This window comes from Hemiscyllium ocellatum, chromosome 18 (assembly GCF_020745735.1).
Source record: "Hemiscyllium ocellatum isolate sHemOce1 chromosome 18, sHemOce1.pat.X.cur, whole genome shotgun sequence".
In the NCBI taxonomy this organism is placed as follows: Eukaryota; Metazoa; Chordata; class Chondrichthyes; order Orectolobiformes; family Hemiscylliidae; genus Hemiscyllium; species Hemiscyllium ocellatum.
In genome coordinates, this window is record NC_083418.1 from 73751202 (window position 1) to 73778514 (window position 27313).

Genomic DNA, 27313 nt, shown 5'->3' on the forward strand with positions numbered 1-27313 from the left:
ATATAAGTGGAATTTCCCAACTTCAAACATGATCACCAATTCTTCTTTCTCCATCTGGGCGTACTTACGCTTTGTGTTAGCCAAAGTCCTGGACACAAGTTATTGTGTGTTCCTCTTCATTTGGTCACCAATGAGCTAATACCACCCTGTGCTGAGTGGGGTGGCAATACACGTCCTGACCAGACCTTTCTTGGGATCATGGTGTGCCAACACCTCAAAGGGTGGTAGTTGTTCCTTTACTTCGTTGAAAGCTGGGTTTATCTATGAGACCATTTCCAACACCATCAACAACTTCAACGGCTTGCTGGCTAGGATCCTGAAGAAAATTCTAACTGTTTAGTTCAGACTTGGCTTGGTTTTGGGGTTTTGCTGTGGACTGGCTAAAGTTTATCTGACCAGGATATGTCCTGAGTGAAGCTATGTAATTGTCTTAGGTGGTGTTCTCCAAGCTTAGGCAAACTAGAGAGCGTGACCACTTCCATTGGAACACCCTGCAACTCATATGCTCCACTTGCTGCATTCTGTAATGATTAAACAAGTGGTACAACTGACTAAGTCCAGCAGGGCTTCAGCTAGCAGGCATTTTTGAATAGTCAAATCATTGCACTCACATACCAGACATTCTCTAAGCATCTTATTAAAGACTAAACCAAATTCATAGACTACTGCCAGTTGTCCTTGACCTGGTCAAAAACTTCAATGCAGAAACAAACAGAGAGGTGGCTCGGTGGTTAGCACTGCTGCCTCACAGCACTAGGGACCCAGGTTCAATCCCAGCCTTGGCTGACTGAATGTGTGGAGTTTGCACATTCTCCCGATGTCTGTGTGCGTTTCCTCCCACAGTCCAAAGATGTGCAGGTCAGGTGATTTGGCCATTCTAAGTTGCCCATAGTGTTAGGTGCTTTCGTCAAAGGAAAATGGGTCTGGGTGTGTATCTCTTCGGAGGGTTGGTGTGGACTTGTTGGGCTGAAGGGCCTGTTTCCACATTGTAGAGAATCTAATCTAATATTCCCCTGACTCCTGAATTGCCAAGTAAAAGTTAGAGAAGGTTTGGAGTTGCAATGTTCCTTACTCTGTCAGTCAATTCTTGAAAAGGTCTTATTATGTGGTGCCTCAGGGAAAGTCATGCTCCTAATGACAGTAAAAACAACAACTCCACAAGAGAATTATTCATTTTTCCTCTGCCATCACGTTGTTTGCCTGGAAAAGGTAATGCATATTTTCCATGTACTTGGCATTATCCTCAACAGTAAGTTCAACCAAGTCAAACTTCACAAACAAAGGCATAGTGCGGGAAAATGTTTATTCTAACTCAAAAATTAATGTTGTGAACAAGTTTATTCAGCATGATGCTTTACTCGTGTTCTCACTGAAATATCTCTACAAAGGCTAGTACCCAGGCACCAAGTCATCCTTTATTTATACACGAACAGTCCTTGACTACAATACTGCCTCAAACAGAGTCAGGCACCAGAGTCAGTATCCCTGATATTCATCCTTGTTGTTTTAATCAGCCAGGGCTCCCTGATTGGGATCGTTGATCTGGTCCCAGCAGGGAACTCGTATTCAATGACACCCCAGTGGCCAACCTTGTTACAATCACTACAAACTCCTGATTCGTTTTAAGAGTGAAATATTTGGAGTTTACATTTGATTAGATTAGATTAGATTACTTACTTACAGTGTGGAAACAGGCCCTTCGGCCCAACAAGTCCACACCGACCCGCCGAAGCGCAACCCACCCATACCCCTACATATACCCCTTACCTAACGCTACGGACAATTTAGCATGGCCAATTCACCTGACCCGCACATCTTTGGACTGTGGGAGGAAACCGGAGCACCCGGAGGAAACCCACGCAGACACTGGGAGAACGTGCAAACTCCACACAGTCAGTCGCCTGAGGCGGGAATTGAACCCAGGTCCCTGGCGCTGTGAGGCAGCAGTGCTAACCACTGTGCCACCGTGCCGCCATATCTAGAATCTTAATCTCAAACAGGGGGAAATTTATTTACAGTTGATCAGGCAAATAGATTGAAAGGTTTAGCAGTGAATAAATAATGGGAAGAAGTTAAAGAAATTATTTCAAATTTTCCCTGAAAATATGTTTTTATTAAAAAGTCAAACCTCCGTAGGAAACTTTGTCTGTAGCTTATTAGGGAAGTTATGAATAGTATTAGATTAAAAGACATTTATAATAAAATGAAAAATGAACAATTGGCCCATAGAGACGATAGAGAGAATTCTAGGTCTTAGCAAAAGCGATCAGAAAGTTGATAAAATGGAAAAAAAAAATAGAATATTAAAATAAACTAACCAGGAATATAAAAACAGACTATCAGAGCTTTTACGAACATATTAAAAAAAGAGAGAGAATCAAGAGAATTTACCACCTTCTCATTTCCCATGAAAAAATACCAAAACAAATATGTTGTATCCCTCTTCATGATAAAAAAAAATTATATCTCAGAAATAAAGGGTAACTAAACTGCTAATATATTTGTGGAAATTATGACAATTCACTGACATAGAAAATTGGTACAGGCATAAATCTTTCAGTCCATTAAGTTTGCTCTGCCATTCATGATAATCATCCAAATCAATGTCATGCTCTCATTCTCTCTCCATACTTGATACTTTTAGCCTTGGAAATCTATTTGTTTCTGAAAGTATATCGAGAGACTTGGCTTCCACAGCCTTTGATTGGGTTCACCAGACTGAGTGAAGAAATGTCTCCTTATCTCAGGGCAAAATGGCCTACACACGTATTCTAAGACCATGAGCCCTTGTTTTGAAACCCCAGGGGAATCATCATCATCCCTGCACCACTCTGTCCAGCCCTGTCAGAGCTTTGTGCATGTCAATAAGATCCCATTACATTCTTCCAGTGAGCACAACGAATAGAAACCACCACCTTCTCAAGGGCAAATGGGGAAAGCAATAAATACTGGCCAGCCAGAGATGGATATCTCCCATGGATGAGTAAAGGACAATATCCATGACGTGTGTGCAGTGGCAATGTTACAATAAGCGTGAAGTAGAAGAGCAAAAGGACATGATTGCACTTACTTAGGTGGAGTGTAAAAGATCTTTGAATTTTCCTGCATTTGGTGCCCATTCCATCTGACCCTGGTGACAACATTGACTTGAGTCACTAACAATGTCTCAGGCAAGCTACTCCTTGGCCTCCTCTGCTGGTTCACCAGGTAGAGAATGGCCCTCCCCACTACTATCTCATTCACCAGGACCTCCATTTCAGTTTCCAAAAAGGATAGCGTGCGATTGTGTTCCTGTGTTGTCGCAGTAATGTCCATCTCAACAATGGGAGCAATGGCTATGATTTTCCAAAATTCCCTATATTCTAGGATGATCCCAAAGGACTGAAAATTAGTGTAAAATGTTTATTCAAGGAAGGAGGGAGAGAGATAAAACAGGGAACTGCAGGATGTTTAGCTTTGAAGACAGTCATCAAAACAAAGATGGAATCTATGACTCAGAAAACTTACAAACAATTGATTTTGAAAATCAATCACTGTCTGATCAGAAGAGTCAATTTGGTTTTGTAGAATGATAGAAAGGCTTACTACACACACAGTTCATTTGGAGCACGATGTTTTTCTGGTATGAAAGAGAAATCCAGTTTCACTAACTTCTTGCAGTTTTCTTTGAGGATGTAACGATTAGAGTAGATGAAGGGAAACCAGTACATGTAATGCACTGAGATTTCCAAAAGGTATTTGATAAAATCTCACTTGTAAGTGTTATGAAATTGAAGGCATATACTGTACCTTTAAGAGAGAGAATCATGCTCTGAACAGAGACTATAAGCACATCCACATATGATTACAAAATAGTCCCAGAGTGTACTAGAAAATTGAAAGCATGCAATTTTGACTGTGAAATGGATATCAGTTTTGGTTGCTGTTTTGACCACAAATTGAATTTACCTATTTTAAATTATGCCCCATGATACTAAAATACAAATTAAATTTGAATTTATTGCTTTGCCAACATTTAAACAATGATTTGATCTGATGTTGGGGGCGTATAAGAATGTGGACATTTTGAAAATTGGTCAGAGAGCAATGGCCGTGGAAAGAGAAACTGCTGGTGTGCTAATTGCCCATCTAACAGTTCACTCTCAAAGAAATTAGAAAACACGATCAAAAGTACCTTTTCATGTGAGACATACTTGTAGTAAAAAGAATGATGATGACCCAGGGAGATCATCAGCTGGATTAAGCGACTGTAATTTTAATAAGTGTCTTATGGAACAACATATTGTGATACAGCTTGAGTCAGAGAGGAAGCAGTTAAGAGAAAGGGGGCTTAGGTTTGTGAATAGTAATTTTTTGTTTAATGTCCACTTATAGACTAAGAAAATAAATTGATGTTATTTTCTTTAAATAGTGGAACTTAGGAGTTCTTTGTCACATGTATTTTAACAGATTATGAGGCGAGCTTTTCTGGGTGATTGGTTACATTAACAGAAAAGGTTCGCCTCTATGTAATAAGACAAGAGGTACTTGGGGTTTGGGATAATTTATTTGCACAAATGGAGGATTGGTTAAGGGACAGAAAGCAGAGTTGGGATAACATCTCAGGATGTTTTTAAATTAGCGTGCTACAATTGGTAATATTATGCATCCTCAGTGCTGGAACCTCAGCTATTTATGATCTATATTAATAGTATAGATGAGACAGGGCAATGCATCCAAGCTTGCTGATGATACAAAGCTAGGTGAAAACACAGGTCGGAAGGTGATACAAAAAGTCTATGAAGAAATATCGACAAGTTAAGTGAGTGGGCAACAAGGTGACAGATGAACATGAGTAAGTGTGAGTAAGTGTGACAGTAAGAATGAAAGATCAAATGCCTTTTTAAAAGACAGAAACTTGTAGAATTTAATGCTCAAAAGGGCCTGGATGTTGTAAAATAGAAGTTCAAAAAGTTAACATGCAGAAACAGCAAGCAATTCTGAAGGAAAATGGTACACCAATCGTTATTGCAAAAAGACAACAGCAAGGACATCTTGCCATAATTGAAATGGAATTTGGTTAGAGCATCAAAATACTTTAGACAGTTTTGGTCAGCATCTCTAATGAAGGAAACATCTGCCATGGGAGATGTTAGTGAAATTCAACTAGTTTGGTTCTTGAGAGGAGAGGTTTATACTTTAATGAGAGCCTGAGTAAATGGATCTTGTAATTCCAGGTATTTAGCAGAGATTAATGGTGGGGGGTTGTAAAACACTGTCGAAGCATACGAGATTCAGAAGGAACCCTGTGAGGTAGATAGAGGTTTTACTCCCCTCACTCTCACTGCCTGCAGTAAGGCTGAGAAAGACAGAAATTGCTTCATTAAAAGCCTTGTGAATCTTTGAAAATCTATACTCCACCTTCTCCATTAGTTATAGGAGGGCAGATGTAGGCAGATTTGTGATCTTATGGGGAAATTAATATACATGGGGAGCAGGTGGAATGTGCCATTGAGACAGAATATCAACCGTTAGTATCTTGACTGGCTTGTACAGTCACATATTTTATTCCATTTCCTCCTCTCTATGTTTGGAAGGATGGAGCCAAAACAGTGTGCGGCATCTCTTAATGTTATATTCACTTGGTCCAGAAGAATAAAATGTTATTGACACATCTGTTTCGGCTTCTCCAGCCTTATGTGTTAAATGCTGTCTAAACATCAAGATATAACATTTAGAAGGGTGCAATGGTAATGTCCCTACTTCTGGGTGAGAACACCCCAGGTTCAAGTCCTGTATGCTCCAGATATGAGTCATAGCATGTCTAAACAACTCGCTTTAAAATGTCTAAGTACCAGCTGCATTGAAATAATTCAGGGGCACTTGAGGCATGGTGGTATTGTCCCTACTCTGGGTCAGAAGTTTCAGGTTCAAGTCTCATTTGCTTCAGAGGTATGTCATAACATCTCTGAGCAGGGTGAAGAGGAGACATCTACCACATTTAAATCATTAAAGCAGAAAGATTGCAAGGGAGAAATTCTTGTGGGCCCTTGACAGAGACCCGACATATACACAAACAAATATTGCAACTGAAATTATTGTGATATGATGTTAGAAATCCAAAGGAAAGGTCCAGAGTGGAGTGTTCAGTATCCTAACGTTGCATCAATTCCTGTTAGATTATGCATAATCTGTAAATGAATCAATGAGATAAATGTATGTACAATATCAAACGTCACATTTTCATGCTGCTCACAGTTATATACAAAGAGGTTTATTTATTCATCAGTTTATGTAACTGGGGGCCGGAGGCCAAAAAGGAAATGGCTTAACAATAAAGTGGCATAAAGACACATTTGTTAAGTTCAGTTGAGACATGGAAGCTGAATTCAATTTAGTTATAATGCTTGCAGTGTTACGACAAAATATTCTTAAGTATTTCGGGAATAAGAGATGAATCCAAGAGGATAAAATGTCCTTTTTGTTCTGGCGATAGTATTAATGGGCTGTGCCATAAAGTAAAAGGAAACAGAATTAATCAGAATTCAATCTGAGAATGTCTACACATAAAACAGAATATATTTTCAAAACTTTTCTAAGAAAGGATTAGCAAGTCTACCAGGGTAAATGATCACGTCAACAGACTCAAAAGATTACTTTGTGGCTAGTCAAGACTCATACTGAAATCTTCCATGGCTAATGCACTGCCAACCTAGGTGTGCTCAGAGGTCTTTGAGCATCCATCCAATCACACCAAAGATACCACGATTAGTTAAAAAAAAGCGTACCAATACATTTAACTGTATTAGTTACAAAAGTGTATGATTAAATAACAGTCATGAAAGACAAAAAAAAAATGCTCACGTTTGCTTCTGGCTGATCTCCAAAAGTTTCTGCACGTCATTTTTAGCAACTGCCTCATCAGCTTTCAAGTTCTGGAAGGGATTTGTGGAAGTAAAAATAGCACAATGAGAAAGGATTTTAGCAATAAAAAAAAATAACAACTGTGTTATTTCAGCATTAAGAATGTTAACATCTGTACAATGAGAATTAACAAATAGATTATTGTGTCATGGTGACAGCTGGTTTGCAACACAGAGTGATGCCAACTAGTGCCAGTTTAATCCATGTACCAGTTGAGTTTGCTATGAAATTCCCGCCTGCTCAACTTTACCCCTTTGTCAGAGGCACCATGACCCTTAGGTTAGACTTATCTCCATCTTCAGGGATTTTCACTTCATTTCATTGTTTTAAAACAAAACATTTGTCATCAAACAATGGCTCCATGTTAAAACTAAAGAGCTTTAGTTTTAAAAACACAATTCACTTGTGAATATAACATGAATCGAAAGATCATTTGAAAGTAGAATAAAGGCTCAGAATATACTCTGTGAATAGCACAATCAAATAAAAAGTACTGTCATTAGAGAGTTATGGTTTGATTAAAAGGCTTTTGCAGTATTCTATATGAATATAAGATGATGTAAACTATGTTACCGCACAGGAGAAGGCCCATTGGGTTTATGCTGCATCATCAAAGAAGCAATTCAAACCGGGATAATTTCTAGTTTTATCCAATAATTTGATCCATTGTTTCCTTTCAGATAATAAACAAATTTTTCGATCAAATCTGCCCCCATCACAGCCTCAAGCAGTGGATTCCAGTTTCTTCTCATGCTGCTATTGCCTCTTTGCCAATCACATTAAATCCATGCCCAATGATTTTCAATCCTTACACCAATGGGAACAGTTTGGCTCGTTGATTCTGTCCTGACCTCTCCTGATTGTGACCTTTCCATCGCCAAGGGGAACTGTCGGTATTTCTCGCATCTGCTAATATAACTGAAGTGCCTCATCCCTAAAAGCATTCTGTGGATCTTTTCAACATCCTGTCTGATGCCTTCACATCCATCCTGAAGTGAGCTGCACAGTACTGGATGTAATACTCCAGTGGAAAACAAATCACTGTTCTTATAAAAGGTTAAACACTTGTACAAGAGGCCCCTATTGACAAAGCTGAGGACATTGTATGCTTTATTACCCATGCTGTCAACCTCTCCTACAGTGATTAGGTCCTCTAGCGCACACATTTTCTGCTCCTGCACCCTCTTTAGAAATTGCCCTTTACAGCATATTATCTTTTCATGTAGATCTCATTTATTTTAATGAATTTATTTTCTGTATCATTTGCTGTTCTTTTGACAAAACATTGACTAAGTTGGGATACTTGATTTTCCACAATGCACTCTTTCCACCCCCCCCCCCCCCCCCACAGATTGGACAAATGCTATTGTAGGTATCAAATCCCCGCAGTCCAGAGGCTCCCAACTTGTCACCCTAGAACCTATTGCTAAGAAAAAGACACATTCTGTACAAGCTTTTTGTCTTGATGTTCACTTAGGTCAGGATATTTCACAAAAATACAATTTTGAGGTGGACATCAACATAAATACTGCACAAAAGCAGTGTGTTGCGTGGATGGCAAGTGGACCAATCAGCCAATTCTGAAGAAGATGCTGCTAAACTTGCCGAGTTTCTCCAGCAGTTTCTGTTTCTTACAAATTTTCAGTACTGACAGTTTTTTTTTGCTTGATTAACTTATATTCAGTATTCAGATTAGAAAGACATGTATCCCTTTAACTAACCTTTTGTTTCCAATCCAGCCACTGTTAGGAATCTACATACAGACTCCAAAGTTTCAATGTCTCCCTGGTTTTTCTATATTTCACACCATCTTGCCATTCTTTTTTTATTATGTAACTCAGTGTTGTGTTTGCCATTCTCAAAATTAATTCGGATACACTCCACAGGACTGAGCTCCATTTTCAATGAATCTGCCCAGTCCATTACTATCTTCCAGCAGTATTTGAGAATGGGGCATTTTTGTCCTCCTACACTTCCAGCTGCTTTGTTTGGACTGCCTGGTGATCACCCATTCCCTCTGTCTGCTCACCCATAACTTGCAGTGAGAATAGCGTCTGAATGTGCAATGCATATTGTTCTCTGCCTCACAGATACAACTCCGTGATCTTTACCACAACTCAATAGTGCAGATAGCCAGAGACTTTTTTCCCAGGGCTGAAATGTCTATTACAAGGGGGCATAATTTTAAGGTGATTGGAGGGAGGTTTAGGGGAGATGTCAGAGGTGGGTTCTTTATTCAATGGTGAGTGTATGGAATGCACTGCCAGCAGTGGTAGTGGGGTCGGAGACATTAGGAACATTTAAGCAAGTCTTGGATAGGCAAATGGAAGATAGTACAATGAAGGGTATACGGGTTAGTCTGATCTTAGAGTAGGTTAAAAGGCTGGCACAACAGAGAGGCCTGAAGAGCCAGTTCCATTCTATGCTCTACATTCTATGTTTAAGATCTGATATCCAGAGCACAAGGTTTTGGAACTAGTGACACTTCATACATATGGGGAAGATCGGGGCAGTGTCCATGTCTCCCCATATGCCACAAGACAGGAATTCAACTTGGCTGACCTTCCTGCTAAACCTTAACCTTGTGCACTTAAGTCACTTTAATGAGCTTAACTATAGTTTTTTTTCTTACTTTAATCTTACTCTTGTACTATTAATTATAAACTGAAAAAATTGAACAAAATAGAAACTCCTCACCATTTACAAACCAGCTCCCTCTCCTGTGCTGATAAATTGTTAAGTTTTCCAGTGCTGGTTTAGAAATTGATGCTTTTTCAAAATTACTGGAGTTGAAATACCAACTGCTCAAAAAAATCTCAAATTTTCTTCTAACATCACACTCGGGTGCTTTCCTTTTTTTTTCCACACTTTTATCTGACGTCACTATTCGGTAATGATGAAAATCACACTGACACCAGCGTCAGGTAGGAGCAGCTCTCCAAAAGCTTGTACTATCTAATAAAGCTGTTGGACTATAACCTAGCGTCATGTGATTTTCAACTTTGCCCACCCTAGTCCAACACTGGCACCTCCACATCATTTCAGCAATGATGTGTATGTGCCTCAAATCAGTGACTGAGTATTGAGCCCTCGGAGTCTCACTGGATATAACTTTCCAGTCATCGAAATAAAGGTAATACATTATAGTATGTTTCTTGCCTTGGAGTCAATTATGGATCCAACTTTGGATTCAATGGATTTTTAATTTGATGAGCAATTTGCTTTTTGGGATCTTATCAAAAGCAAAACTAAAATCCAAATAGATGGCGTCAAATACATAGGACATTAGAAAGTGAAACAAAAACAAATTGCTAGAAAAGCTCAGCAGGCCTGGCAGCATCTGTGAAGAGAAATCAGAGTTAATATTTCAGGTCCAGTGTTCCCTCCTCAGAACATAGGATATTCACCTGGTTTTCCCCCTCCAATTGCCAAATCTGCATGCCTCCCACTGGAGTGTGTAAAACGCAGCTAATTGAGTACTGAGTTCTATTTGCAATTTATTTTTGATAAATGCATTATTTAAAACCCATGGCTGACTGATATGTGCAAATAAACACTTAAATGCCAAAAATGATAAACATGTCAACTCCTTTAGTAACTGTTGAAAATAGAGTTTGGCGAGTAGTGCAATAGAAAGTAATCATTATCACTTTGTTGATGAAATAGAAGCATTACATAAAAAGAAATCTCTTTGCAAAAGTAATACTCAAGTCCCTCCAGACTGCTTACACACCCAAGCAACAATAACTACGTCAGAAAGAACCAAGACATTTAATAATAAATTATTCATATCTATCATTTCTCAATGATTGAAATCCCTTTACAGGGAGTATTCCAAAGTGTACTGACTGACAGGAGACCACTTTGATATTACCAGCTAAATGGCTTACCGCTATGCTTCCAATGCTGAAACAAATCAAAAGGCAAAATTGCATTCAGTTTTCAGTATTTTACTTGTGTTGAAAATTAAAATCAAGTTACAACAATTCTGCATCATGTTTTCCTTGAGAATTTGCTCCTGCTTAAAGGCTTTTGACTGTCACTAGATTTAGCTGTTGGTTTTTTTTCTAAAACAAGTCTGTGCATCTAATGATATAATTCTAGTTACTGGTCAGAGATACAACTTCCAAGGTAACACCCATTCCATTTGCAAGACAAAGTCATAGATTTTACTACTATTTCCTTTTGCCTACATAGTTTCTGTAAGTGTGAACTGGTAATGATTCAGTGAAGGCAACGGGATATTTGGGTCTCCAGTGAACAGTGGAACAAGCCACAAATCTGTCCTTCAAAGTGCTGAATAGACCAGAAATTGAGCTGAGGATGGACTGATGATAAAGGTGCACAAGGAAGCAGTGGACTCAATCAGGTTTACAAAAGGATAAACAATAGGTTACAATAAGAGAAAGGGTAATGTAACATTTTTGTCAAAGTAACACTTTTAACATATCCAAAAGCAATTCATAACCCAACAAAATAAGACTCCAACTAAACTTTGTTTCTTTTCTGGGCAAGAGGTGTTATTTGGCCTACATTCTTAATTATCACATCGCTTCGCAGGAGGCTCCAAAGCACTGATGATGTTGCCTAGCCAGGGGATGAAACGTTTGCAACAAAAACTTCCAGCTCGGCGAACAGAACCACAACAAAGATCCTTACATTATTACTTGCTGGACTTATCTTTCTGCTTTGTGTTTATTGAGCAAATATTGTGACATGCTGCAATTTCATAAAAATCTATAAATTGACTGAGGAATGAAGCACATCAACCGGGAACTTGCGGCGATTCACAACTCACAGGATAGCACTTTCTCATCATGAGTTGCTCACCGATTGGTGCATAATTTAAATTATTTTGGATTTTCAGTGAAATCTGGACTATAGTAGTCTGAAAAGGGCCATTGACATATCTCCCTATTGTTATAATAATGCAGAGTGCAATAGTAATGATTATGTAGAATAGCATTCCGTTACAATAAAACTTAAATTCAGAACTTGATCCCCATAGCCCTCTGTGGGAAGGAGTCTTTGTATATATTTAAGGCTGAAATAAATAGGTTCTTGATCAGTCAAGGAATCCAGGGTTATGGGGAAAAGGGCAGGAAAGTGGATGTAAGGTATTTAAGATCAGCCTTGATTCCATTCAATGGTCGAACATACTTGAGGGGATTAACAGCCTCCTCCTATCCCTATTTCTTATGGTCAGAATTAAGTTCAATCCATTATACACAACTGTCAGAAAACGATGTTGGAAAATTTGGAAAGGACAATGGAGCTAAGGTTATAAGAGTAGGTGTAGCAAACAGCTTTAATGGCACTCTTCTTCAGAAAATGTCGAAAGGATTACATAGAAACCATCACATCACTGGAAGAAGAAATAAATGAGACAACTGGTCGTTTCAGTTTTCATTTCACAGCCCAGATTTTATCACAAATTCAGTTTTTTGTAATATTGGTTCAAACAAAACTGAAAAAGATTAGTTTGATGGCTAATATACAATTGGCTTACCTCAATCCACTGGCAACCAACACTACAAAATAGTTTCATTTCAGGCTTTTGGATTTTACTACGTTATTCATTTTGGAAGAATGCTCAGATTGAATTTGGCCATGTTTTCTGAAGCTTCAATTTAAGTTACATTCCTTGTACCAGCTTGTTCACCATTTCTGCTTCTCTCTGCTAAGCTTTTCGACTTGCCTGTAGCTAAGTCCCTGAAGAATTCTCACCGTGAGGAACATAAGCAGCAATATCTTTGACTGAACTGGGGAGATGTTGGCCGACTAGCATTACACAAAGAACAACAAAGAACAAAACAGCACTGGAAGAGGCCCTTCAGACCTCCAAGACTGCGCTGACACATTCCGCCCTCCCACACTAAAGCTGTCTCCATTTACAAGATCTGTATCCTTCTATTCCCTTCCTATTTGTGGATTATCCAGATGTTTCTTGAAATCTGCTATTGTGTCTGCTTCTGCCATCTCCTCTGGCAGCCTTCTCATCGTGAGTTGCTCTCTGATAGGTGCATAATTTAAATTCTATTGGATTTTCAGTAAAATCAGGACTATAATAGTCTTTATGTGAAAAACGTGCCTCACATATATCTCTTCTAAACTCCACTGCCACCATTACCACCACCACCACCTCCACCCCTACCCCCAACCCCCACGCCTTGAACCTTTGTAATTGAACAAGGGAAGTCAAGAAAGACAACTGTATCAATGAAGCAGAAAACTCAAAAAAGGGATCATGCTATAAGGTTGAGTGAAATAGGAGTTGATGGGAAGGGGGAGGGCAGTAACAAATTAAAAGTACTATATATGAATGCACGAAGCATTAGAAATAAGATGGGTGAGCTAGAGGTTCTTTTGGAAATTGGCAGATATGATATTGTGGGGATAACTGAGACGTGGCTTCAAGTGGACAGGGCCTGGGAAATAAATATTCAAGGCTAAACGTGCTATCGTAAGGACAGACTGACGGGCAGAGGGGGTGGGGTGGCCTTATTGGTAAGGGATGATATTCAGTCCCTTGCGTGGGGGGACCGAGAATCAGGGGATGTGGAGTCAGTATGGATGGAGCTGAGAAATTCTAAGGGTAAAAAGACCCTCTTGGGAGTTATCTACAGGCCCACAAACAGTAGTCTGGATGTCAGATGGAAGTTGAATCAGGAGCTGAAATTGGCCTGTCGCAAAGATGTTACTACAGTTGTTATGGGGGATTTCAACATGCAGGTAGACTGGGAGAATCAGGATGGTATTGGACCTCAAGAAAGAGACTTTATGGAGTGCCTCTGAGATGGATTCTTAGAACAGCTGATGCTGGAGCCTACCAGGGAGAAGGCAATTCTGGATCTGGTATTGTGCAATGATATTGATCAGGGACCTCGAAGTGAAGGAGCCATTGGGAAGTAGTGACCATGATACAATAAGCTTCAACCTGCAATTTGAGAAGGAGAGGGTACAATCGGAAGTGACAATATTCAGTTGAATAAAGGAAACTATGGAGCTATGAGGGAGGAGCTGGCCAAAGTTCAACGGTGCAATACCTTAGCAGGGATGACAGCGGAGGAACAATGGCAGATATTTCTGGGTATAATGCAGAAGATGCAGGATCAGTTCATTCCAAAAAGGGAGATAGATCCTAGGAGGAGGCATGGATGGCCATAGCTGACAAGGGAAGTTAAGAAACATATAAAGTTAAAAGAGAAAAAGTATAACATAGCAAAGATAAGTGGGGAAACAGAGGACTGGGAAGCTTTTAAAGAACAACAGTGGATTACTAAGAAGAAAATACGCAGAGAAAAAAAATGAGGTGCAAAGGTAAACTGGCCAAAAATATAAAGCAGGATAGTAAAAGCTTTTTTAGGTATGTGAAAGGCAAAAAAATGGTTAAGACTAAAATTGGACCCTTGAAGACAGAAACAGGGGAATATATTATGGGGAACAAAGAAATGGCAGAAAAAATTGAATTGGTACTTCAGATCTGTGTTCACTGGGGAAGACACAAGCAATCTCCCTGAGGAAACAGTGGCTAAAGGACCTGAACTGAAGGGAATTTATATTTGCCATGAATTGGTATTGGAGAGATTGTGAGGTCTGAAGGTTGATAAGTCCCCGGAGCCTGATGGTCTACATCCCAGGGTACTGAAGGAGGTGGCTCGAGAAATCGTGAATGCGTTGGTGATTATTTTCCAGAGTTCGATAGATTTGGGATCAGTTCCTGCAGATTGGACGGTGGCTAATGTTGTACGATTTGTTAAGAAAGGTAGGAGAGAGAAAGCAGGAAATTATAGACCAGTTAGTCTGACCTCAGTGGTGGGAAAGATGCTGGAGTCTATTATAAAGGATGAAATTATGACACATCTAGATAGTAGTAACAGGATAGTTCAGAGTCAGCATGGATTTATGAAGGGGAAATCATGCTTGACTAATCTTCTGGAATGTTTTGAGGATGTAACTCTGAAGATGGACGAGGGAGATCCAGTAGATGTAGTGTACCTGGACTCTCAAAGCTTTTGATAAAGTCCCACACAGGAGGTTAGTGAGCAAAATTAGGGTGCATGATATTGGGGGCAATGTACTAACTTGGATTGAAACAAAGAATCGTGATAAACAGCTCCATTTCAGAATGGCAGGCAGTGACCAGTGGGATACCACAGGGATCAGTGCTGGGACCGCAGCTTTTTACAATATATATTAATGATATGGAAGATAGTATTAGTAATAACGTTAGCAAATTTGCTGATGATACAAAGCTGGGTGGCAGGGTGAAATATGAGGAGGATGTTAGGAGATTACAGGGTGACCTGGACAGGTAAGGTGAGTGGTCAGATGCATGGCAGATGCAGTTTAATGTGGATAAATGTATGGTTCTCCACTTTGGTGGCAAGAACAGAAAGGCAGATTACTACCTAAATGGAATCAATTTAGGTAAAGGGACAGTACAAAGAGATCTGGGTGTTCTTGTACACCAGTCAATGAAGGTAAGCATGCAGGCACAGCAGGTAGTGAAGAAGGCTAATAGCATGTTGTCCTTCATAACAAGAGGGATTGAGTATAGAAGCAAAGAGGTTATTCTGCAGCTGTACAGGGCCCTGGTGAGACTGTACCTGGAGTATTGTGTGCAGTTCTGGTCTCCAAATTTTAGGAAAGACATTCTGGCTATTGAGGGAGTGCAGCGTAGGTTCACAAGGTCAATTTCTGGAATGGCGGGACTATCTTACGCTGAAAGACTGAAGTGACTAGGCTTGTATAACCTTGAGTTTAGAAGACTGAGGGGGGATATGATTGAGACATATAAGATTATTAAAGTATTGGACACTCTGGAGGCAAGAAACATGTTTCCGCTGATGGGCGAGTGCCGAACCAGAGGACACAGCTTAAAAATACGTGTTAGACCATTTAGGACAGAGATGAGGAGAAACTTCTTCACCGAGAAAGTGGTGGGTGTGTGGACTACTCTGCCCCAGAGGGCGGTGGAGGCCTAGTCTCTGGATTCATTTAAGAAAGAGTTGGATAGAGCTCTCAAGGATCGTGGAATCAAGGGTTATGGAGATAAGGCAGGAACAGGGTATTGATTGAGGATGATCAGCCATGATCATATTGAATGATGGTGCAGGCTCGAAGGGCAGAATGGCCTACTCCTGCACCTATTGTCTATTGATCCCTCTACCCTAGGCAAAAAACCTCATGCTTTCCAACCTGTCCGTGCCATTCACAATCTCATAAATTTCTATCAGGTCACCCCTCAAACTCCCTCTTTCCAGTAAAAACAAAACCAGTCTATCCAACCTTTCTTCATAGTTAAAATCCCCCATAGCAGAGGACATCCCTGGCAAACCTTTTCTGTACCCTCTCCAAAGCATCCACATCCTCCTAGTAGTGTGGTGACCAGAACTGTACACAATATTCCATGTGTGGCCTAACTAAAGTTCTATAAAGCTGCAGCATAACTTGTCTATCCTGATACTCAATGCCCCTTCCAATGAAGGCAAACATGGCATAGGCCTTTTTTAACTATCTTCTCTATCTGCACTGCCACCTTCAATGATCTATGGACCAGTGCACCCAGATCCCTCTACATATCAATATTCCCAACGGCTCTGCCATTCACTGTATAATTTCCACCTGTTCTTGACCTTCCAAAATGCATCGCCTCACACTTGTCTGAATTAAACTCAATCTGCCATTTTTCTGCCCATGCCTCCAACTGATCTATATTCTGCTGTATCCTCTGACACTCCCCCTCACTATCCGTAACTCCACCAACCTCTGCATCATTTGCAAATTTACTAATTCAACCAGCCACATTTTCCTCCAAATAATTTATGTAGATCTGTATTGGGCGACTAGTCTGGAGGAGATGGCCGAGCAGTATCATGATTGGACAATTAACATAGAGATTTAGGTAGCATCTGGGACCTGGGTTCGAATGCCACTTGGCACATTAAACCTCTTCTACCAGAAGCTATTCCGGTTCATTCTTCACTATTTTATCCAAGTATGTTTCAAAGTCAAGAACTACAAGAAGTGATGTTGGCAGTAAATCACCAAAGAAGAATCCTCCAAACAGAAACAGGTACGGGCAGCAAGTATCGCTTACAATGCGCTAGCAAACATTGAAGGCATAGCTATCACTTACAACACAGAATTTCTTGTGAAGCACATAATTATATTATATACGTTCCAGAGACACAGAATGTGCCACATTTTCCACTGAGTGGCAATCATGTGGAGACTGATACTTCACCCCTTTTTTTAAAAACGCAGTGAAAGAACTCTGCATTGTTGACAGGACATTCTGATCGGAGGGCCTTCAGAAATGCCGAGATTCCATTCCCACAGGTTCTTCATCATGTAGAACGCTCAGGGGAAGACTATTCATGGAGATGGTGGGGAGGCTGGTATAATTACGACATTTAAGAGGTATACGAATAGGAAGGGTTTAGAGGGTTATGGGTCAAATATTGGCAAATGGGACGAGATTAATTCAGGATATTTGGTTGGCATGGACAAGTTGGACCAAAGGATCTGTATCTATGTTGTACAGCTCTGACTCTATGCCCTCTTTCTTACGGTAATCAGCTGCCAAATCCTGTTAATTAAAGATTCAGCATCAAAGAGAACTCCAGTGGAAGAGTAAGTATGTAAAGTAAATGTGGGGCAAGGGGGCCAAGAGGACCCTTCCTAACCTGCAATCTTCTCCCTAACCTCTCCACCCCCACCCCACTCCGGCCTATCACCCTCACCTTGACCTCCTTCCACCTATCATATCTCCATCACTCCTCCCCCAAGTCCCTCCTCCCTACCTTTTATCTTAGCCTGCTGGACACACTTTCCTCATTCCTGAAGAAGGGCTTATGCTCGAAACGTCGAATTTCCTGTTCTTCGGATGCTGCCTGACCTGCTGCACTTTTCCAGCAACACATTTTCAGCTCTGATACTCCAGCATCTGCAGACCTCACTTTCTCCTGCCAAGAGGGTAGGATACCAGGGGACTGGACTGTCAGGTGGGTCAGGGGCAGAGTACCAAATTGATTGGAGAAAGATGCCAGGTAAGTGGGCTGCTCAGGTGGGCAGGTGTCAGATGAGTATGAGGTAGCATGTCAGCACATACGGCACCAAATGGAGAGGCTGTCAAGTGGATAGTGGTTAGAGTGACAGGTGGGTAAGATGTTTGGTAATGGCACGAGGTAGCAAGGTGATCTGGTAAGCATAGGAGTGTTTGGGACAGGTAAGTCCATGCAGGAGATATCTAGTTGAGCAGAGGGAAGGGGGGGGGGTTTGGAAGTCTCGGGTTTGTCGAGCAAGGGTCAGACTAAGTATTTTTCTATCTTCAATTTCCACTACAATGTGCATGCTGCAGGGTCCGAATGCCCAACTCCGATCTATATAATTGTCCAGACATAGGAAAGCTGAGAAATATAATTTAAATTTTACCCTTTGGCCACTGATGGGATCCTAATTGAAGTGAACTTGGACATTTTTGTGAATCCTAGATCAATTGAACTCAGAGTACCTAATTACACAGACAGTGTAGAGCTCATCAGTCAATATAATTCAGCGGTGTACAGGCATGGGGAAGGAATAATGCTCGGAGTTTGAGATTAATGGATTTAAATGGACACAATAACGATGTTGTAAAGTACATCTAGACTACATTTTGAATGTACTGTTGCTCAAAAAGAACAAATTTAAAAGAAGTAGCTAAGAAACTCAGCAAGTCTGGCAGCACCTATAGACAAAGAAATGGAATTAATGATTTGAGTCTGGTGTGTCTTCTTCAGACCTTTCTGCCTTTGCCTGCACAGCAGTAGGACTCACAATGTGGCCTCATCAAATGTGGTGAAACCACTCAAGCGATCTTGTGAACTCTACTAGCCTTTATATTAACATGTTGAAACTTGAAAAGGGTCAACTTATTCCAATTCACAAGGTAAAGGTATAATACCAGAGGACCACAGGACTGCTCTCTCATTAGAAAGAGATAATTGGTGGTGACTTAACCTGACGGTCACCACCCCTTTGGCAAGGGGCAAGTTTGAGAAGGTGGGTTTTCCATGGCAACTTCAAGTGGTACAGGTACTGTCAATGCCAGCTACTCAGAATTAAAATCGGAGTAAACAGACTCAGTTGACTCAGAATTTGCAACAAGACCGGTGTTGAGTTGAGGATTTACAATAATGTAATCCTCCTCATCTTCATCATTGTGTTAGGCATCAATCTGTCCACAGATGGTAGGCTGTGCTGGAAGGTTAGATCAGGGGAGGTGGCAAATTGGATACAAAATTGGCTTGATGGTAGGAAGCAGAGGGTAATAGTGGAAGGATGCTTGTTGGACAGGAGGTCTGTGACGAGTGGAGTGCCTCAGGGATCAGTGCTGGGCCCACTGCTGTTTGTTATCTATAGCAATGATTTGGGTGAGAATGTACATGGCATGGTCAGTAAGTTTGCAGATGATACTAAAATAGGTGGCATTGTGGACAGTGAAAAAAGTTATAAGAAATTGATCAGCTGGGGAAAGTGGGCTGAGAAATGGCAAATGGAGTTTAATGTAGACAAGTGGGAGGTCTTGCATTTTGGAAAATCAAATCAAGGTAGGAGTTTCATGATGAATGGTAGGGCTTTAAGGAGTGTAGTGGAACAGAGTGACCTTGGAGTTCAGGTTCACAGTTCTCTGAACATGGAGTCACAGGTAGATAGGACAGTGAAGAAGGCTTTTGCATGCTGATCTTTATCAGTCAGGGCACTGAGTATAAAAGTTGGGAAATTATGTTGCAGTTGTACAGGATGTTGGTGACCCTACACTTGGAGTATTGTGTTCAATTTTGGTCACCTTACTATAGGAAGGATGTTACTAAACTGGAACAAGTGTGAAATTTACAAGGAAGTTGCCTGGGTTCAAGGTCTGAGTTATAGGGGGAGGTTGGACAAGTTGGGACTTTTTTCTTTAGAGCATAGGAGACTGAGGGGGGAGTCTGATAGAAGTGTATAAGACCAGGAGAGGTATGAACAGGGTGAATGCACTCAGTCTTTTTCCCCAGGTTTGGGGGAATCGAGGACTGGAGAGCATCAGTTTAAGGTTAGAGGGGAAAGAATAAAAGGGAACCTGAGGGACAACTTTATTTACACAGAGGATGGTATGCATATGGAATATGCAGCAGAAGTGGTTGAGACGGGTACATTAAAAACATTTAAAAGGCATTTGGACAAATACATGGATAGGAAAGTCTTCGAATGAAATGGGCCAAGTACAGGGAAGTGGGGTTAATGTGGACAGACATTTTGGTTGGCATGGACCAGTTTGGGCCAAAGGGCCTATCTCCATGCTGTAGGACTCGATGACTATAAAATATTATTACATAACGCTGGAGCAGGTGGGACCTGAACCAGGCCTCCTGGCTCAGAGGTAGGGACAGAGAGAAAAAAAAGAACAGTACAGCACAGGAACAGGCCCTTCAGCCCACCAACATGATGCCTTTCTGAATTAAAAGCCTTTTGCCTCCACATAGTCCATATCCCTCTATTCCCTGCTGATTTATATACCTTAGGATAACTCTTAAACATTGCTATTATTTCCACCTCCACACCCCTTCTGGCAGCACATTCCAAGCACTTACCACCCTCTGTGTAAAAAAGAACTTGCCTCTCATGTCCTTTAAATCTCCCCCTTTTACCTTAAACCTTTGATCACTAGTGACTGATATTTTTACCCTGGGATAAAACTTGGACTATCCATTCTATCCATACCTCCCAATTTTGTAAATTTATAACAGGTCACTCTTCACCTTTCAATGTTAAAATTAAATCATACCAAGTTAGTCCAATCTTTTCCCTCAGATAAATCACTCCAAATCAGGCAACATCCTGATAAAACGTTTTGTACCCTCTCTATAGCCTCCATATCCTTCCGGTAGTGTGGCATCCAGAACTGTACACAATATTCCAAATGTGGCCAAACTAACATTCAATGCAACTGCAACATGACTGACCAATTTCAATAGTCTATGCTCCAACCAATGAAGAACACTGTGCCATACGCCTTCATAACCGCATTATTCACTTGTGCTGCCATTTTCAAGGAACTGTGGACCCGTATGCCTAAATCCCTCCGCATGTTGATGCTATTAAGGGTTCTGACATTTATTATATACTTCCTCCTGCAACAGATCTCCCAAAATGCATCACCTCACATTTGTCTGGATCAAACTCCATCTGCCATTTATTGGTCCAAGGTTCCAACCGATCTATAACTTGTTATATTCTCTGACAATCCTCCTCACTGTCCGCAGCTCCCCCATATCTTTGTGCCACCTGTTAACTGACTAATCAGACCACCTATACTTTCATCCAAATCACTTACCTTTGTAGTATAGGCGAGGGGCCCCAGCACCGATCATGGTGAAACACCACTGGTCACAGGTCTCCAGTTAGAAAAGCACCCTTCTACCGCTACTCTCTGTCTTCTATGATTAAGATGGTAGCCATGATGTGGAGGTGCCGGTTTTGGACTGGGGTGGACAAAGTTGAAAATCACACAACACCAGGTTATAGTTCAACAGGTTTGTTTGGAACCACTAGCTTTTGGAGTGCTGCTCCTTCATCAAGTAACAGTTACCTGATAAAGGAGCAGTGCTCTGAAAGCTTGTACTTCCAAACAAACCTGTTGGACTATAACCCGGTGTTGTGTGATTTTCAACCTAATACTATGATTAAGCCAGCTTTTTTTATTCATTTGTGGGACTTGGACTTTGATAGCCCTCCCCTATTTGCCCTTGAGAAGTTGATGGTGAGCTGCTTTCTTGAAATCGCTGCAGTCCACCTGTTGTAAGTTGACCCACAATGCCGGTAGGGAAGGAATTCCAGAATTTTGACCCAACGACTGCGAAGGAACGGCAGTACATTTCCAAGTCAGGGTGATGAGTGGCCTGGAAGGGAACCTGCAGGTGGTGGTGTTCCCAAGTATCTGTTGCCCTTGTTCTACCTCCATCTTACCAGCTAACTGTGGATCTCTTGTATCAGTCTGCCATGAGGGATCTTGTTGAACACCTTGCTGTAGTCCTGTTCGACTACATTTATCACCCTGCCCTCAAACATCTTTGTCACTTCCTCAAAAAGACTCAATTATGTTGGTGAGACATAATCATTCCCACACAAAGGCACATTGCCTATTGCCAGTAAGTCCTTTTTTTTTCCAAATCTGAGTAAATCCTAATAATCTTCTACAATAATATCCCTACGACTGGTGTAAGGCTGATGTAATTGCCTAGATTGTTCCTTTGTGGGCAACAGGGATAATATTGGTTATGCTCCAGTCCTCTGGGACCTCTCCTGTGACTAAAGAGAATGCAAAGACTTTGAACAAAGGCCTAAGAAATTTCCTCACCTGCCTCCCTTACCACCCTGATGATAGATCACATCAGGTCCTGGGGACTTGTCTACCTTAAAGCTTTTTAAAACATACAACACCATCACCTAGAATTTCAACATACCCCTCCAGAGAGTCATCATCCACCACAATCTTCTACTTTATGAATAGTGATGCATTTCCTCTGGTACAATTGGCATAAATTCTCTTTGGCCTTGAGCGCACCTACCTACTCCTTAGCTATCCTCTCGCTCCTTACATATGTATGAAATGCTTTCGGATTTTCCTTCATCCTGTTTGCCAAAGATTTTGCAAGGTGCCTCCTAATTCCTTGTGTGGGTTCTTCCCTGCTATCTTTGTATGCTTCAGGTGCCCTGTCTGCCTTTCATTTCCTAAACCTTACCCTGCCCTTACACCACCTTTCTCTTTATGATTAAGCTCTGAATTTCTCTCATCATGCGCAATTCCCAAAACTTGTCATCCATACCCTTCATTTTCACAGGAGCCATGCTGGTCCTGAACTCTGACCATCTCGGATTCTTTAAATGACTCCCAGTTGCCAGATGTGCATTTACCCACAAAGTACGACCCTCAATCTACATTCCCAAGTTCCTGCCTTATATTAATTACTACGTCACAAGAGCCCTCTCATATTTGCCTGATCCAAATGTGTTTATCGGTAGGCAGAAAGTCGTCTAGTGGTAAAGTCCCTGCCTCGGAGCCAGGAGGCCTAGGTTCAGGTCCCATTTGCCCCAGAGATGTGTAACAGTATTTCTGATTGGGTTGATGAGAAAATATTTATCACTGGGTGGAAGTCCATTACTTCCACACAGTTGTGCTTATTGCTTCAAATTTCACAGAAGCTCAAAGTGTTTAGGTTCAACAATTTCCTAAAATTCTCATCTATAATTGGACTGAGTGTAACTAAGCTTTGATAATTCTGTTTTATCATTGCCGGCTCTGCTGTATTAATTATGAGGACCAAACTGATGAAAATTATTTCTGCAGTGTGAAAGCCTACTTCTGGCACAGAGATGTTCCTGAATGAATTGAAAATCTTGGAGGTGGTGGTCGAGGGAAATAGTCTCACCTGAAGGTTTCCTTTCATTCCGTGCGATTCTGTGCCTGATTTTGAGAGCTGCTGAAGAAGGCTACTTTTCTCTGAGGAAATCTGTTTCAGCTTTCTTTCCAGTTCTTCATAACTCTGTCTGAAACAGAAAACATCAAAGAGATTAATCATGAACAAATTCCCAACTGGACTTAATCAATTAAAAATCAAGACCATTGATTGAAAAAAAAGCAAACACTTATCGAGCTAACAACACAAGGTCATTGTTTATTTCCTTTTTAAGATTTGTTAGAACCCTGACTGATCTTTTTTAAATTATTTTTGGTTTGGTGCTGGGAGCTGAGAGCTGAGAGCTAAGAGCTGTAGGTGACCTTTGGACTGTAAGTAGCAACTTGTTTATGAAAGCAGCAGCTAAGGAAGTGTTATTTGTTTATGAGAACAGACATAGAAGTTATGTGTAGGTCGCTTATTGTTTAAAACGCTTGCTGTAGCTGTTTCACACCAAAGAGATCCTATACTCAAACAGTTGATGAATTTTGAATGTTACCTCATGGAGAGAGTAGCAGGTTAAGAAAAGAAACCAAAACTTGAAATGGTTTTTGAACTGTGTTTAAGTCAGGAGAATCATGCCTGTGAAAACTACAGAGAGAAGGTTTGATTACTCTCAAGTTATCTTCCCATTATTAATTTATTGAGAGTTCACAGAATAGAATCAGAGTTACCAATATTTAGTAAATATTCTTCAAAGTCTACTGTAAGCTGCTTCCATGCATTAATATCTTCAGGAAACCAAGCAAGATACAATCCCATGTGACGTTATGGATCGTGGAGTCTGCTTAAGTCAACTGGCCAATTATATCTCATTGTCTTTTCCCTTTTGACTTATCCCTTAACCATGTCTGTTTGTCTGTCTGTCTTTGTGACAGGGGGTGGGTAGAATTAAATAAGTTACAAATCTGATGTCTGGTTTGATTATTCAAAAAGGTCTCATTAGGAACCATTCTGGTCAATTTTGAGAGTTTGAGTATTTGTATTTTATTGCGCTGTGAATACAGGGAAATGGAAGGCTGATTTGGTCTAGCTGTCTGTTCCCGTGTGGTAAATCGGTAGATGAACATTTAAAGATTATCAATGCTCATTCATTCTGAACTGTAGCTCAGTTAGCATCAGGATTGCTGAGATTACAGATTCAAAGCACAGTCCAATAAATCTGATCACAAAAGTCTAGGTTGAAATGATGGCGCAGCCTGCGTTTCAAGGCTCGAGGAACATCCTGGGAGGAGGAGTGGGTGTGAAAAATCTTTTCAAGGGCAACTACAGACTGGCAATAAATGCTGGCCCAGCCAACAATGCTCAGGTCCCATGAATACATTTTTAAATAAATCTTGCTAGAACCTCCTTGTAAGATGATGGATATGGAGCCCACCGAACAGGGATTCCAGTGGCCATCCCAATGGAAATACCTTTATCCGTGGAAACCAAATCCCACTGGTGACAATGAGGAGCTGCTGGTCTCTGATGGGCCAGCAGCTGACCATGGGCATGACAATCACTCTGGGGACCCAGCACATTGGAGGCCTCAACAGTGGCTACTTAAGTGCCTGCTTGTTCAATGACTCTTCACCATCCTCCACCAAAATTACAGAACTCTCCTGTAAGTAGGCGAGATTCCCCACCGGCCTGACAGAATCCCAGTTAATGTCAGTGTTCAGATTTTACCTCAGGTCATGGGGACCAGGCACCTCAGAGTGATTACTGGCTGATGTGAGAGTTTGCACAGTCGGACTGTACGCAGATTGCTAGGCGTATTGGAAGGATCTCATTGGAGTGAGCGGGGAGAGTGATGGTCTCTGTAGAGTACAAAATCAGTCTGTTTCTCTCAGAGTGACAGTCACGCCAGTACTGCTGCCACATATTCATGGCCTTGGCTGATGCCTCTCAGCCAACCAGCACAGACTACTGCCGCTGTGCCAAGGTGGCACTACAGAGCCCACTTTCTCAGCCAAAGTACACTGCTGTTCTGGTTGGAGTGTGTCCTAATGATATACTCAGTAAACATTTAATCAACTCAGATAGACAATAACATTGTCACTCTGCTTAAAAGCACCAGCTAGCCAGAAACTGTGTTTCAAACTGGGTACATTTGAAAATAAAAATCACACGTTTCGAATCTGGCTGATGAACCACAGCACTTACAGATTATGGACATTTAAATCAATGCACTACAGACAAAAAGTCATCATTATAGTTGCTGGCAGTGTGTTGCCATGATCACTTTGATCTGTAGCAGTGATTTCAATGTTCACAACTAATCACATTAAATATATTGTATCAGGATTTCCTAAAGGCTATTGATAAAATGTCACATAATAGACAGATGTATAAAGTCCGAGCATGTAGCGTCAGGGATAAGTAACAGAATAGACAGCTAGCCACCTGTAAGACAGAATGTAAGTGTGAGAGATAACTATTCAGAATGGCAAAGGTGGGAGCCCATAGGATAGTGTGGCACCCATTATTCTTCGGATGTACGTAGTTATAAAACCATATCTTACATCTCTCTGGCAGAGAAAACACTGATCCATGTTTTAAATTAGTGAAACTGCACCTTGGTGAATTGAAGCTGCAATTTCTAAAATGGTTAAACATTTGCCTGACTGTATCTGACACATTTCATTAAATGGAGTCAACTGCTTCCAAAATCCCAAGACAATTATCTTCGGGAAAGTCCGAATGGGAGCGCCTCCTCACTCATTCACAAAGCATCCACACCATTATCCAATGTAAGCAAGGACCATACATTCAATGCAATCAAAACAGACAATAAACTCTGGCTGAGGAAATAACTTACCCAGCCAATGCTACAGGGGAAGAGGCAAGTAATTCAGATGCTTTTAGAGGCACATGGAATATAAAGTTACACTGATTAAGTTAGATGAGAAAGATGAGGCAGTTCAACTGGAGCATTAACATCAGAATCAATTATTTGGACAGAATGGTCCGTTTCTGTATAAGATGGTCCACACAATTCTATTTGATGTAAAAACTGAATAGTCATATTTATTTCATTCCATTCTGTGCTGTGTGCAATTATTCTAATGTTAATTGGAGGAAGATAATATGAGGTATAAGATACATACAACATAAAAGAATACAGACTCCAAGGCAGTGTGCATTAAAAAAAGTACACCAAGACACCTCATTCTTGAAAGGGGACTTTAGAAGCAAGCTGTAGGAAGGTATTGCGGATCACAGCAACACTACTAGTCCTGCAGGAAATAACTTATAATTGCAGGTCTGATTCTTTGTGTAAGAGTGCTAGATTTCCCTGGTTACAGTTATTCCTTGATCAGTTTCAAAAGGCTTTTTTTTCCTCATTGAGAGTCACATCACTGTGCCAAACTCTCTAGATTTTATGTGGAACTTCAGGAATAACCTATTCAGTGTGGTGGTGCTCTTTTTGAGAGGGATTAATGTGCTCCCTGTCTTGTTTTTTGATTATGTCTATGCAAAAAACCAACACTGAAAAGATGACAGGCTTTTTGTAGTACCGTCAGAACTGGAGAACACGCTTGGAGCACTGAAGGAAATTTGAGGACGGTTCTTCCAGTCTCTCTCTCTCTCTTTCTCCTTCTTGAATAACCCACACCCCATCCCTAAATATGGGTGAGTCTTCAGCAGGTTACAACCGGTCTCATCCATCAGCAGCCAGAACCATTTTCTATGCTTCATTACAAGTTCTGGTATAATGACACTAACAGGTGTCCTGATAGAGGACAACCTCACAGTTTGTTCAAGCCAGTCCTGGTGAACAGCGTAGCAATGTCAACACTTCCTGCTGAATAGGAATTCAAAGTAATATAAACCAAAAGAACTGCAGATGTTACAAATCAATAACAAAAAAGGTTAACTCTGCTTTATCTCCACAGATGCTACCAGACCTGCTTAGCTTTTCCAGCAACTTCTCGTTTTGA

General features: G+C 40.8%; 1 protein-coding gene across 3 annotated transcripts in view; it reads right to left on the minus strand.

The window, feature by feature from the left end:
* luzp2 (leucine zipper protein 2) overlaps window positions 1–27313 on the minus strand; it is a 383970-nt gene that overhangs the window by 184029 nt on the left and 172628 nt on the right. For all 3 annotated transcript variants that reach the window (XM_060838606.1, XM_060838604.1, XM_060838605.1), the window contains exons 2-3: window positions 23361–23478; window positions 6844–6914 (exon numbers count right to left, since the gene is read on the minus strand). In XM_060838606.1, coding sequence (XP_060694589.1) covers window positions 6844–6914; window positions 23361–23478 — 189 coding nt within the window. The remainder of the gene's footprint in view (window positions 1–6843; window positions 6915–23360; window positions 23479–27313) is intronic.